The sequence below is a fragment of the Mustela putorius genome, unplaced genomic scaffold, assembly GCF_011764305.1.
Source record: "Mustela putorius furo isolate JIRA1106 unplaced genomic scaffold, ASM1176430v1.1 tig00000592_pilon_pilon_pilon, whole genome shotgun sequence".
Lineage (NCBI taxonomy): Eukaryota > Metazoa > Chordata > Mammalia > Carnivora > Mustelidae > Mustela > Mustela putorius.
The window spans coordinates 6,752,684-6,766,313 of NW_025421426.1; the positions used below are offsets into that span (position 1 = coordinate 6,752,684).

Below are 13,630 nucleotides of genomic sequence, written 5' to 3' on the forward strand. Positions count from 1 at the left end.
TCCCCCCTGCCCACAGAACCCCCAGACTTCCCAACCTGCCTGCCACCCGGCAGTGGGCAGGACTGTTCCTCCCTAAAGTCCTTTCATGTCCCCAAGTTCTTGGTGGCTGGACATTGTTGGATCTGTTTTATTCATAAAGCCAGCGGATTGTTACTGAGCCCGTACAGTTTGCCTGCTGATGGGGGGGACAGTGGTGGTATAATGGAGCAGACTTGGTGCTCGTATTGGGAGGAGAAAGGGGAGACAGAAGTGAAAAGTAAAAAGGACATGATTAGCACTAGGCTGAGGCATGAGCTAGGTGGTGTGTCCTCCCTGGTATGTACTGAGCACCTACTGTGTACTGGGTGCTCTTTGTATTTAGTTTTTAATGCTGTCATGCACCCCTAGTCCCTGGAGGACTGGGGCACGTGGAGCTGGTAGGATCGTGGTCTTGTGGGGACCCTCAGCGTCTCACCGGGTCTCTCCTGCCTTGGGCCCTCAGATCCTGCCCCAGGAGGAGGACTATGGCTTTGACATCGAGGAGAAGAACAAAGCCGTGGTGGTGAAGTCAGTCCAGCGGGGCTCGTTGGCTGAGGTGAGGCCTCCCAGGGGGGCCACCCACAGTGTCCATGGTTCCTCCCTGCTGGTGGTTCTGTGGGCACACTCAGGCCAGGGCGGGCTCCCCTGCGTGCTCTAGGGGGAGCCGCAAGTGAGCCCCCTGCTTGGGCTGGTCTCCCAGCCTGTACTCCACCGGCTCCCCCCGTTGCCCTGTGGGGAGGCGCAGGATGAAAGCTGGTTTCTTAACTGCTCACCACAGCGGGGAGCGGGGCTGCCCTGGGGGTCTCGCTCGGGGCGTGCTTGGTCCCTGGGCTGGCTGTGTGCACCGAGGTGAGGAGGAAGGGAGGCTAGTGACCTCGTCTGCGTGTCTCCTCCATCTCCTCCGCCAAGATGGCCGGCCTGCAAGTAGGGAGGAAGATCTACTCCATCAACGAGGATCTGGTGTTCCTGAGGCCCTTTGCAGAGGTGGAGTCCATCCTCAACCAGTCTTTCTGCTCCCGCCGCCCACTGCGCCTCCTGGTAGCCACCAAGGCCAAAGAGTGAGTGTCTCCATGATGGGGTGTCCGGCCCGTCTTCCTTTTGGCCTAAGGAGTTGCCTCAGTGCCAGGAGTGGTGGTGGGGGCCCGAGCTGTCCTGGTTCCCTGTGGATGGGGCCCATGCTAGGGCACGTGACATGAGGCTGCTACTTTCATTCATTCAGGAGATGTTTACTGAACACCTACTATGTGCTGAGTGGCGTTCCAGGCCCTGGGGATGCAGGCATGTCTGGATGCCCTCCTACCATTCATACCTCCCAGTCTAGGTGGAGGGTCGGGCAGGAGACACACAAAAAAGCAAAACAGAGAACTGAGAGACGTAGTGAACCAGGTCGTAGTAAGCCTTGGCCAGTCTCTCCAGCTGGGAAAGAAGAGAGCCTGTGTGGAGGGATGGCAGCCAGGGAGATGCTGTGGTGAACTGAGGTGAAAACCGAGAAGGGATGGGAGGGAGTCAAGGGGAGGAAGAGTGTTCGGGGCAGAGGAGACAGCCAGTGCAAAGGTCCTGGGGTGGAACTGTGGCTTGTATCTTTGAGGAACAGTGAAGAGGCTGATGGGGTGGAGCAGAGTGAGGGGGAGGGAAGGGTAGGTGATGAGGTCGACCAGACAAGGGAGGCCAGGCCTTTTAGGACTTTGTGCCTACGTTAAGGACCATGGAGCCGCCGGAAGGTTCTGAGCAGAGGCAAGGCATGATGTGACACAGCTTCTGGGAGGAGTCCCCCGGCCGCAGGTGGAGACTAGCTTGTCAGGGGCAAAGGTGGAAGTAGGGGGTTGGCGAGGAGGCTGTGTGGCGGCCGTGGAGGTGGTGAGAAGCGGTCGATGCCAGATATAGGTGCAGGGAGAAGCATTTTCTATTTTAGAAATTGTGCATTTGGGTTTTATTTCTCTCTTCTATTTAAGGCAAAGGCTCCCGGTTTCCTATTGAGGGGGGTGATGGAAAGTTTTAACTGTGATTCTTTCAGTGGGAAAGGCAAGCCAATTTAGGGAAGATGATTGATAGTTTGGTATGTGGAAGTGGCAGAAATCACCCGGGGGAGTGTGCCTGCGTCAAGTTCTGGAAGTGCCGCAAGTTCGAGAACAGGCTCCCGAGATGGTTTTACCTGGCAGGTGGGGATGGGAGGATGATCCTGAGCCCCACCGTGGGGCTCACGCCCTTGACGGGGAAGCACGCAGCTGCATCGAAGCCACTGGGACAGTGTCACCCAGCGCACGGCCTCGGGCGGGCGCGGCTCACTCTGCTCTGGCCTCCCACTTGCGGAATGGCCCAGACCTGGCCTTTTGAACTGTGTTCTCTAGGGGACACTTGGCATTTTTCTGGAGTCAACACCAAGATGTTCTGGGTCACTTCTCACTCTCGCCATCTGTGATTGTTGAACAAAATACTTGCTGCCCGAGGGGCTGGTTTGAACACCCGGGGGCCTCCTCTCACTGAGAGGGTGACAGAGAAGGCATCAGGAGGGTGACCTGGGATTTCTGTGTGTGGATTCAGTCTCCAAGGGCAGGACGGGTGGTTCTGAGTCATTAAAGATGCCAGAGGTATGGGCTCCGGTTAAGTGAGGTTTGTCTGTCTTTTTGGGTGCCCAGAGACTGGCATTGCTACTCCTTTGGGCTGGTTTCCCCAAAGTCTGGGAGGCAAGGGCTCCCCAGGTGGTCCCCTGGGCTCCTAGGCGAAATGCTGCTTTCTCTTACTGCTGCTTCTACCTGGCGCAGGATCATCAAAGTTCCCGACCATCCAGAGGCTCTGTGCTTCCAGATCCGCGGAGCTGCCCCGCCGTGCATCTACGCCGTGGGCAGAGGTGAGCCCAGCAGACTGAGAGGGGCTCAGACAGCTGAGGGGAACGCATAGGGAATGGTGGGGACTACGGCAAGGTGAGAAAAGATGTGCTCACTTTCAAAGGGGCTCGTTTTCCCTCAGCTCAAGCTCATTATGACCAGGTAGGAATGAGTTTTTAAAGGAAGGCAGAAGTGGGAATTTTGGCCACACTTCTGGGGTCCGATCCAGCCCAAGGGCCAAGAGTCAGCCTGCTCTTGTGCTGCCTCCCCCATGCATGATGCTTAGAGGGTCACTCCCTCCGGGAGACAAGACCACATAGGTCTGAAGTTCTGGGCTCCGAACCCTCTTCGTATCTGAGGGCTGCATTTTTATTTTATTTTATTTTTTTAGATTTTATTTATTTGACAGAGAGATCGCAAGTAGGCAGAGAGGCAGGCAGAGAGAGAGGGTGAAGCAGGCTCCCTGCTGAGCAGAGAGCCCGATATGGGGCTCCATCCCAGGACCCGAGCCGAAGGCAGAGGCTTAACCTACTGAGCCACCCAGGTGCCCCTGAGGGCCACACTTTTTAAGTTGAAACATGAACTGTCCACTTTCATGGTCATAGTTGTAACATGAGTTGATGAAAGAAAATGCGTATCATGGCAGAAAGCTACCAAGAGTCTGTTAACTATTTTATATTTTAAAAGATTTTATTTATTTATTTGACAGAAAGAGACTTACTGAGAGAGGGAACAAGCAGGGGGAGCTGCAGAGGGAGAGGGAGAAGCAGGTTTCCCGCTGAGTAGGGAGCCCAATGCGGGGCTTGATGCCAGGCAAACGCTTAATGACTGAACCACCCAGGTGCCCCCCTCTGTTAACTATTTTATTTTATTATTATTATTTTTTAAAGATTATTTATTTATTTATTTGACAGAGAGAGAGAGAGAGAGAGATTACAAGTAGGCAGGCAGAGAGAGAGGCGGGGAAGCAGGCTCCTTGCTGAGCAGAGCCCAATGCGGGGCTTGATTCCAGGACCCTGGGATCAGGACCTGAGCTGAAGGCAGAGGATTAACCCACTGAACCACTCAGGTGCCCCTATTTTATTTTATTTTTTAAAGATTTTATTTATTTATTCGACAGACAGAGATCACAAATAGAGAGGCAGGCAGAGAGAGGGGGAAGCAGGCTCCCCACTGAGCAGAGAGCCTGATGCGGGGCTCGATCCTAGGACCCTGGAATCATGACCTGAGCTGAAGACAGGGGCTCTAACCCACTGAGCCACCCAGGCGCCCCTCTGTTAAGTATTTTAAAGTGGGTTTTTATTTTTTCTTTAAAGCAACAGTTCTTGATCGCAGGGCACTTTCACCCTACAGGGGGCATCTGGCGCTCTCTGATGACTCTTTGGTTTTCAGAACAAAGGGTTGGGGTCCTGCTGGGCTCTCACCGGTAGAGACCAGGGAGGCTGGCGTCTGGAGCCTGCGTGGATGGGGGCATAGAAGAGACTCACTTGACCCCAAACGTCGGCCTTTAGCAGCTGCAAGTGAAGAACAGGGGTTTGTGGGTGAACCCGGCTAAAATAGTAAAACAACTGATATTTCTTGAGCACTTACTAAGAACAGGGCCTGGAGCTAAATGCTTTACACTTTTAACTCCCTGAATCTCTCGAGAACCCGATGAGTACATATTATTAGTGTCCTTCTTTGACAGATGAGGAGACCAAGGCATAGAGAGGTTGGGGAGTGTGCCAGAGGTCACACAGGTGGTCAGTGGCAGAGCCAGGTTTTGAATGCCAGCTCCTGGGTCCAGGCCGGTACTTGTCACCATCACAGCAAATAGGCCCCATCTTCTCCCAGGCATGGGTGGGGCTTGGCAATCATTTATATTTCCAGACTCTTCATATTAGCCACATAAAGCCCCGGGGGGCCAAGACCTGTAGTTTGGGAGTCGTGGTATGGTTGGAAAAGCATGCACTTGAAGTCTGGTAGACCTGGGTTTGGATCCTGGCTTCTCTTCATCAAGTGACCTTGAGAGAGTCACTTTTCCTCTCTACCCCTTTGTTTCCCTGTCTACAAAATGGGGCTGATCCTGTCACGATATCTCAGGTTGGCGAGGGATTTTAAAGGCGATGAACCTTGAGAATGGAGTGTACCAGGTTCACATCCAGCTTTCCTTGCTATGTTGACCTTGGCCTCGCTGCTACTTCTCTGAGGCTCAGTTTCCTCTTCTACAAAATGGGATTGCCAGTCTCTGTCCTGCCTCTTGGAGTGGGTTGGAGAGTGGCTTGAGGGCAGGAGGGATGGGGTGGAGTGTCGGGGGTGTGTTTGAGGTGTTGGGGCGGTGCGCGGGGTGGGGGACAGCGTTCATCTGGTTACTTGCCCTTGCCTGCCGCTGCCCCACGTTCTCTGCCTTGTATCCACCCTCACACACTCCTGTCCCCTTAGGCTCCGAGGCTGCGGCCGCAGGGCTCTGTGCTGGCCAGTGCATCCTCAAGGTCAATGGCAACAACGTGGTGAACGATGGTGCACAGGAGGTCCTAGAGCACTTCCAGGCATTCCGGAACCACCAAGAAGAGGCCCTGGTGAGCCAGCCAGCAGCCGAGGGGATCGGGGGAGCCCTGCTCTGTGGCACAGGGGGCTGAGGGCTGCCTCCTTCCTTGTGGAGAAGCCTGAAGGCAGCACAGCTTTTGGGGTGGGGCGGGTGGGGCTGCCTACCATGCAGGGCTGAGCTGGGCTCAGGGTCTTGTTCACTCTGTCTCCCTGAGCTAGAGGAACTGGGCCGTGATACCTCACGGTCTCGATGGTCACAGTTGTGACATGGGTGTGATAAGACCCTTCTCTCTTACCGCATAGGCACATTCGGCAGAGTTGATGGTAAAAGTTGATGTTCTAGTTGGGGTGAGGGCCGGGGTCCTGGGGAGGGGCAGGCCTTCACTGTTTTATCTAGTAAGCGTTATTTGAATGCCTGCTATGTGCCTGGCGTGTCTGTGGGCCTTGGGGCTATGGGAGAGACCAGGGGGTGGGTTCTGCTACCATGGGTCTGACCTCTGTTTTTTCAGAGGCTCCCCCTGCCCTGGCTTCTCTGAGGAGCATAGACTCTAGAGGGTGAGGGCTGAGCATGACTGGAGGTCCCTCAGGAAGGTTCCAGAGTGAAATCTTGGAGGACTCTCAAAGGGGGTCTGCAGGCTAGAAGCCTGGGCTGTGGAGTCAGGGAACGGCTTGCCCCGCAGCCCTATCCGGGGCTCCTGGGCTTGCAGCGCCCTCTTACTCTGCCCTCTGGTAGGGTCTGTACCAGTGGGTCTACCACACCCATGAGGATGCCCAGGAGGCCCGAGCCAGCCAGGAGGCCCCCGGCGAGGACCCGCAGTCTGACTCAGGTAAAGGGACAGGTGGGCCATGTGGCCAAGAGTGTCCAGACAGTCCAGCGGGGACTGTCCTCTTCTGTGTCCATGCTTCCCCCTGCTCCTGGCCAGGCTGTGGTGGTGCTGTCAGCTCTGTCTTCCTGTCTGCTCGCCGCTGTAACACGGAGCCACACACACACACACTCATAACCCCACAGCACTGGAGGCCAGACGTCGACACTGAGTCCTGCTGGGCCATCCTCCAGGTCTCCACGGAGCTCTGTTCCTTTCTAGGGCTTGAGGGGAGACTCCGTGTACTTGCCTGTTACAGCTTCTAGAAGCTGCCCGCATTCCTGGGCACATAGTCCCTTCCTCCATCTTCAGAGCTAGCGGCGTTGGCCTGAGTCCCCCTCACACTGCTCTCTCTCTAATTCCGACTCTCCTGGCTCCATCTTCCCCATGGAAGGACCATATGGTCACGTTGGGGGCTCATCTGGGTAACCCAGGATAATCTCTTTAGTATAAAACCCATCATTTAATAAACTTAGTTCCATCTGCAACTGTAATCTGCCCCTCTGCTGCCATGGAACAGCGTACTTACAGGGTCCAGGGCTTGGGGCCCAGGCATCTGTCAGGAGCCAGTGTTCTGTCCACCACGAGCTCCCATCTTTATCCCTAGCCCAGCCTCAGCCCTGGGCTCCAGACCGTCTTTCTACCTGCCAGCCCTGGGATGTCCGTTGGGCACGGCACACTTAGCAGGGCCCAAACCGAAATCCCAGCCTCCCCCTGAAGCCCCGTCTTCCTCTAAGTGTCCCTGCTCCATCCTTCCCAGATTCTCAGGCCGCAAACCTCGGAGTGTGTCTTGTTTGTTCTCTCTCTCCTCTCGCCCTCCACCTTGATCCCAGCAGCGCACCTGTTGCCCTACCTTCCTCCTGCATTCAGAATCTGACCACTTCCCACCCCCTCCATCACTGCCTGGCCTAAGCTACCATCATTTCTTTTCTTTTTTTTTTTTTTTAAGATTTTATTTATTTATTTGACAGATCACAAGCAGGCAGAGAGGCAGGCAGAGAGAGGGGGGAAGCAGGCTCCCCGCTGAGCAGAGAGCCCAACGCGGGACTCGATCCCAGGATCCTGAGATCATGACCCGTGCCGAAGGCAGAGGCTTTAACCCACTGAGCCACCCAGGCACCCCGTCACCATCATTTCTTACCAGGACCCCTGCACTAGCCTACTCACTGTTCTCCCTGTCCTGCCTTATTTCTTCTTCCTATAGGCTTTTCTCAAAAAACAGAACAGAATCTTCCAGTGGCTCCCACCCTACTCCAGGCAAAGACCCAGTCCTCCTCTTCATGGTCTTCCGGCCACACCTCCCAACACTTTTCATCTTGTGCTCTCTGCTCTATGCACTCCAGTCTCTTGCTCTCAAATACTAAGTGTCTTCTTGCCCCAGGGCCTTTGCACTTGCAGTCTTGCCTGCCTCAAATGCTCTCCTCCAGAGTACTTCTTACCTCATGCTCTTTATCTCACTCAGCTCTCTGCTCATAGGTCACCTCGTCAGGGAGGCCCCCTGAGCACCCTGGTTAAGCCCTTTCTTTTCCTCAGTGTCTCCTCATCCTATTTTATTTTCCTCACTGCAAGTATTGTTAACATATCATACAGCTGTTTGTCTTTTGTTTTCCCCACTAGTGCATAAAACCCACAAGGGCAGGGTTTTGTTTGCTTTCTTCCTTGCTGGAACCTCGGAGCCCGGAACTGTGCCTGGCACGTAGTAGGCACTCAGTGATTGTGTCTTTTGAACAGTAGCCTGTTTTTGCCGATTGCTTCTCTGGATTCTGCCCTGTATTTCCACTGGGCTGGAGGTGGAGGCAGAGGCTGTGGGAAGAGTAGGGGCTCTGGTTGCCTCTGCATCTGACATCTGTGGGCTCCTTGCTGGTATACTCAGGGTCAGTGAAGAATGGGGTTTAGGGGGTTGTTTGGAGAGCCATCCCCTTCCTGCTGAAGCACACAGCCTGGCAGAGGAGTCCTGAAAGGGACAGGCTGATGGGGGGAGGAGAGGCTGAGCCTGCTTTATGCCCTCTGAGAGGCAAGGGCTGTGGGGCTTCTTCACCAGCACATGGGGGACCCCGATAATGATGGTCAAGTATGCCGAGAGGAGCTGGCTATTTCTAGTCTCTGTTCAGCAAGGAGAAGCACCTGATGTATGCCAGGCCCTGTTCTAGGAGCTGGGGGTCCATAAAAATATTGGTTTCTCTTTCACGTGCTCTGTTCTGCCGGTGGGTTAGCGACTTGGAATCTGCAGTTGAAAAAGAGTCTGTCTCCTCGTAGATCCAATGGAAGTCCCAGACTTGACTCTCATTGGCCTGGCTTGGGTCACATGCTTGTTCCTTCAGTCTGGCTCCAAGATGGATAGGGTTTCTGTTCTCATGGTGCTGACACAAGGGGGAACAGACTGGGAACAGAAAAGCTGGCAGGCAGCAACACAGTATGGATGTGAGGGGGGATGGCCATCCTGGTGGGTGTGTTGAGAGGTGCTCTTTGGAACAGGTATAAGGGAAAGCAGTTCAGTCCAGTAAAGTGTCCGCTTCATTTTCTAGCTATGTCACTACCTAGCGGTGTGGCCTCTGAGGAATCACTTAGACTCTGTGGGCCCACGTTAATCAGGACTGAAACTGGGCTACATAAGAATAGTGGCTCAGCCAACTAAACATTGAGTAGGGTCAAGCCAGCTTCAGGTCTGGCTCCATCCAGTTTTACATATAGTCTTGGGAAAAGTCCCTCTTTTGGTCCAGTTCTCGCCTGTGCTCCTACTGTGTGTTCTGCATGCAGTGGTTCCAGTGGTTTGGAGTCCCACTGAAAAAGGGAATGTCCAGTTCTCTTTGTAGATCCAATGGAAGTCCCAGACTTGACTCTCATTGGCCTGGATCGGGTCACATGCTTGTTCCTGAACCAGTCGCCATGACTGAAGGGTGTGGTTAGGGCTTCCTTCTTGTGAGCCACAGAGACTGGGAATGGGGCACAAAGGTGGATTCCTAGAAGGAAAATCGAGGACAAGGGGTGAGCGAGAGTGGGCTGGCCAGAATGGGCAGAGCTGTAGCACAGGCTTCTCCCCACGTGTCCCACGTGAGCCACTGCGGTGCTGGGTTGGGGGGTGGACTGGCTGGGAGGTGGTGCCCCCTCCTCAGGGCTGCCTGTCCCTTTGGCTTCCAGCCTTTCCCCTGATGTCCCTGGGGCCCCAGCTGAGCCTGCATGAAGACAGCCCTGTGGTCACCTTGACCGTGGACAACGTACACTTGGAGCATGGCGTGGTGTATGAGTATGTGAGCACCGCAGGCGTCAAATGCCATGTGCTGGAGAAGATCGTGGAGCCCCGTGGCTGCTTCGGCCTCGCTGCCAAGGTCTTGCTGGGCGCTGCCCTGCCCTGTGGGGTGGGGCACCTCATTCTCATTTCCTACAACTTAGCCTGGAGCCCTGAAGTCTGGTTGCTGCCCCACCACTTGGCAGTTTTGGGATTTAGGAGAGTCGCTTTTTCCCCCTTTCCTCTTTTCTCTTTAGCCTCAGTTTATTTATCTGCCGGTAGCAGACCCCATCTCACGGGGCTATTACAAGCCTACAGGGATCACCATAGAGAAACTGCTTAAGACCCTCGTTGGTGCACAGTGTGTGCTCAGTGGTGGTTCGTGTTTCTGCAGATCCTCAAGGCCTTTGCTGCCGATGACAGTGTCTTTGTGCAGAACTGTGGGCGGCTCATGGCCCTGAACAACAGCATCAAGACCATGTCCCACTACGAGTTCCGCAACATCTGTGACACCAAGCTGGAGAGCATCGGCCAGAGGATTGCCTGCTACCAGGAGGTACTTGCACCCCAAAGGGTCTCAGCCTGGGCTGTTTTGGTTGTAAATGTTAAAATTCAACCCAACATACATTAAACAAACAGGAGTATTTATTGGTTTATGTTACTTAAAAGTCCAGAGGTGAACTTCAGGCATGGTTGTATCCAGGTGCTCAGCTATCACACCATCACAAGAAGGTGGCCCCTCTCCTTCTCATGCTTTTGGGGAGAGATGGTTCCTCACGGATAGGTCAGAGCAGCTGAGGTGAAGAAATGAATGTGGGTGGGTAGTTGGAGGCCTCAGATCTCCCCATACCGTCCTTGAAATCTGGATGCAGTGAAAGGCAAGTGTAGGGGAATTCACTTTTCCCTTCGAAGCTGTTGGCATTTTATCTAGTTTTGGAATGTCTGGCCTAGACTAGGGTGAAGTGGGTGCTAGAGGTGGGCCGGAATTCCCAGACCCCTGAATCATGACCCCATATCCCCCACCTTTCTCAGTTTGCAGCCCAGTTGAAGAGCAGGGTCAGCCCACCCTTCAAACAAGCATCCCCGGAACCCCATCCGCTGTGTGGCCTGGACTTCTGCCCCACCAATTGCCACGTCAACCTCATGGAAGTGTCCTACCCCAAGACCACTCCCTCAGTTGGCAGGTCCTTCAGTATCCGTTTCGGTCGTAAACCCTCCCTCATCGGCCTTGACCCCGAGCAAGGTAACTGCGTGTGTCTGTTAGATGTTGTGTTCAGGTCTGTGGAAACATGTCCAGAGACCAGTAGTCCAGGACTAGAGTGGTGGCTCCCCAGTTAGCCATCAGGGATCCAGGTTCCTTCTAGCTCACCATCTCTAGAGGTGGCTTCCTTCCTGAAGGATGCCTTATGATGTAAAATGGCTGCTGTAGTACCAGCCATCATGTCTGTGTTCCAGTCAGGAAAAGTTTCATGGTGGTTAAAAGCATCTCAAACTGAAACTTTCCTCTCCAAGTTATCTAGTCAATTAAACGAATATTTAATAGAAAGTTTTTCTCACTCATTGGGATCCATGGAATAGGTTTGTATATTTCTAAGGGGTTTATGGGTGTCTGGAGGCTGTTTCCAAACGAGCGCCCCCTCTCCTCCTGCTGTAGGCCACCTGAACCCCATGTCCTACACCCAGCACTGTATCACCACCATGGCTGCCCCATCCTGGAAGTGCCTGCCTGCTGCTGACGGGGACCTCCAACAGCAGGGCCTCAACGACAGTGGCTTTGGGTCCGCCAGTGAAACTGCTAGCCAGGAGGACCGGGGCCTGAGCTTCCTACTCAAACAGGAGGACCGTGAGATCCAGGGAGCCTACCGGCAGCTCTTCACCAAACTGGATGTGGCCTTGAAGGAGATGAAGCAGTATGTCACCCAGATTAACAGGTGCGTCCGGCCCCAGAGGGAAAGGGGAGGGAGTGGGAGTGTCAGCATTTGCTAGCCTCAGCAATGCCAACGTTTTGGGTAGAATAACCCTTTGTATTGGGGGGGGCACTGTGGGGTTACCTCATAGGTGACTTAGTGATGCCCCTGGTCTGTATCCTCGAGATACTATGGCTCCCCTGGTCCAAGATTGTGACAGCCAGAAATGTCCTCAGACATTGCCAAATGCTCCCTGCGGGGGGTGGTGGGGGGTGGGTAGAGCCTCCCCCTCCGATGGAGAACCACTGCTCTAATGAAATAATGGATGTGGGCAGCAGTCACTAGGAAATGCTGATGCTGTTTGGAGAAAGGTTTGGAGGGAACTTTCTTTGCAGAAGGAGAGACCGCTGGACGTGTCCTTCTCGGTGTCATGCCATAGGACACACAGTGGAAATGTCCGTCCTCCAGCCAGAGTCTGGGTCTAACTACTCCGCGACGGGATGTGGGGGATAGAGGGTGCTGAAGTGGCACTCTGGGAAGGCAGGTGGCCAAATCTATAGCGTGGGTGATTCTAGAAGACAAGTGACCCAGTCTCTTTAACACACAGGTGGGGGTGGGGGTGGGGCAGCAGGTACAGGGAGGAAGAAGAGAGACTTGAGACACACATCAGCCGTGTACAACATCTGGACCTGGTCAAGAATCTGTTTTCAACACATCATCTGTGAAAAGACACCTTGAAGACTGTCAGGGACATTTGAATATGGGTGGGCATACGAGATGGTATTGGGGAATTACTGATTTTGTTAGATGTGGTGATAGCAGACTGGTTATGTTTGCAAGACGGTTTCTCGGCCTTGACACTACTGGCATTTCGGGCTTGGGTCGTTCTCTGCTGTGGGGCCGTCCCGTGTGCTGTGAGACATTTAGTGACCCTGTGGGCTTCTACTCACCAGAGCCCAGAAGTGCCCCCCCTCCTCCCCCACATCAGTTGTGACAAATAGAAATGTTTCTGGGCATTGCTAAATGTTTGCCTCGCAGGAAATGTGCTAAATTGCTAAACGTTTCTGGGGAGTGGGGGTGGGGCGACAGTGAAGAACATTGCTTTAAAAGAAAGTGCTTATGTGCTAGAGACGCACGTAAAAGTCATTATGGGGGAAATTCATGATATCTTAGAATCATCTTAAATACTCAAGTGGAGTTTTACCTCCGCTTGGGAACAAGTAAGGAGACAGAGGTGGGCCCTGAGTTGCCAGGGCTGCAGTGGCCTGCGGGGTCCCTGGGGCGTCTCATGCTGTTCCTTCTGCTTTTGTGGGAGTTGGAAATTGTCCTCTATAAAGGAATAATGTAGGTTCTGGAGGCGAGAGCCGTGCGACTGAGGCGCTTGGCCTGTCTGAGCCTCACCTGCAGGGTGGGGCAAATGCTAACGCGGAGCCCACTGAGGGGGGAGGTGGGGTAGGTCGGGGGGTCCAGTGGTCACCTGCAAGGCACCAGACGCTTTTCTGAACATTGTACGTTTTAAGTCCCTTAATCTTTTTGTTTTTTTTTTTTTTTAAAGATTTTATTTATTTGACAGATCACAAGTAGGCAGAGAGGCAGGCGGTGAGGGTGGGTGGGGGGATGCAGGCTCCCTGCTGAGCAGAGAGCCTGATGCAGGGCTCGATGTGGGGCTCGATCCCAGGACCCTGGGACCATGATCTGAGCCGAAGGCAGAGGTTTAACCCACTGAGCCACCCAGGCGCCCCTTAGTACCTTAATCTTGACAGCTACCTAGGACACAGTTACTGGTATGACTCCATTTTGCAGCTGAAGAAACTGAGCCTCAGAGAGGTTAAGTAGTTGCTTTAGGTCTCTAAGCTAGGAAATGGTAGCATTGTGATTTGAATCTGGGGCCTGTCTTAAAACCCTATGCGCTTAACCGTTATATTCTGGGCCTGGAACTGATGAATTATGACCTGTAGGCCAAATCCAGCTCAGCCCACTGCTTGTTTTTTTTTTTTCTTTTTATTAAAGTTTTATTGGAACATAGCCATGCCCATTTGTTTATATCTTGTCTGTGATGCTTTCCCACTACAGCAGCAGCGTGGAGGGGTTGAGTAGTAGCAGACTGTGAGGGCCTGCAAAGCTGAAGAGATTTTCTCTCTGGGCCTTTTATGCGGAGTTTCCTAGTTGTGTTCGGTGCTTTTTGAGCCTCCTGTGGCTTCGCCTGAATAAACCTCCTGCCCCCTACGTCATGCCCCCTACAGGAGAGACGGTGTATGTGTATCT

General features: G+C 53.7%; 1 protein-coding gene across 3 annotated transcripts in view; it reads left to right on the plus strand.

Annotated features, from left to right (window-relative positions):
* PREX1 (phosphatidylinositol-3,4,5-trisphosphate dependent Rac exchange factor 1) overlaps positions 1–13,630 on the plus strand; it is a 176,521-nt gene that overhangs the window by 140,944 nt on the left and 21,947 nt on the right. For all 3 annotated transcript variants that reach the window (XM_004746244.3, XM_045082121.1, XM_045082122.1), the window contains 9 exons: positions 482–574; positions 928–1,076; positions 2,781–2,866; positions 5,265–5,401; positions 6,103–6,196; positions 9,371–9,558; positions 9,853–10,014; positions 10,491–10,701; positions 11,113–11,389. In XM_004746244.3, the coding sequence (XP_004746301.1) occupies positions 482–574; positions 928–1,076; positions 2,781–2,866; positions 5,265–5,401; positions 6,103–6,196; positions 9,371–9,558; positions 9,853–10,014; positions 10,491–10,701; positions 11,113–11,389 (1,397 nt within the window). The remainder of the gene's footprint in view (positions 1–481; positions 575–927; positions 1,077–2,780; positions 2,867–5,264; positions 5,402–6,102; positions 6,197–9,370; positions 9,559–9,852; positions 10,015–10,490; positions 10,702–11,112; positions 11,390–13,630) is intronic.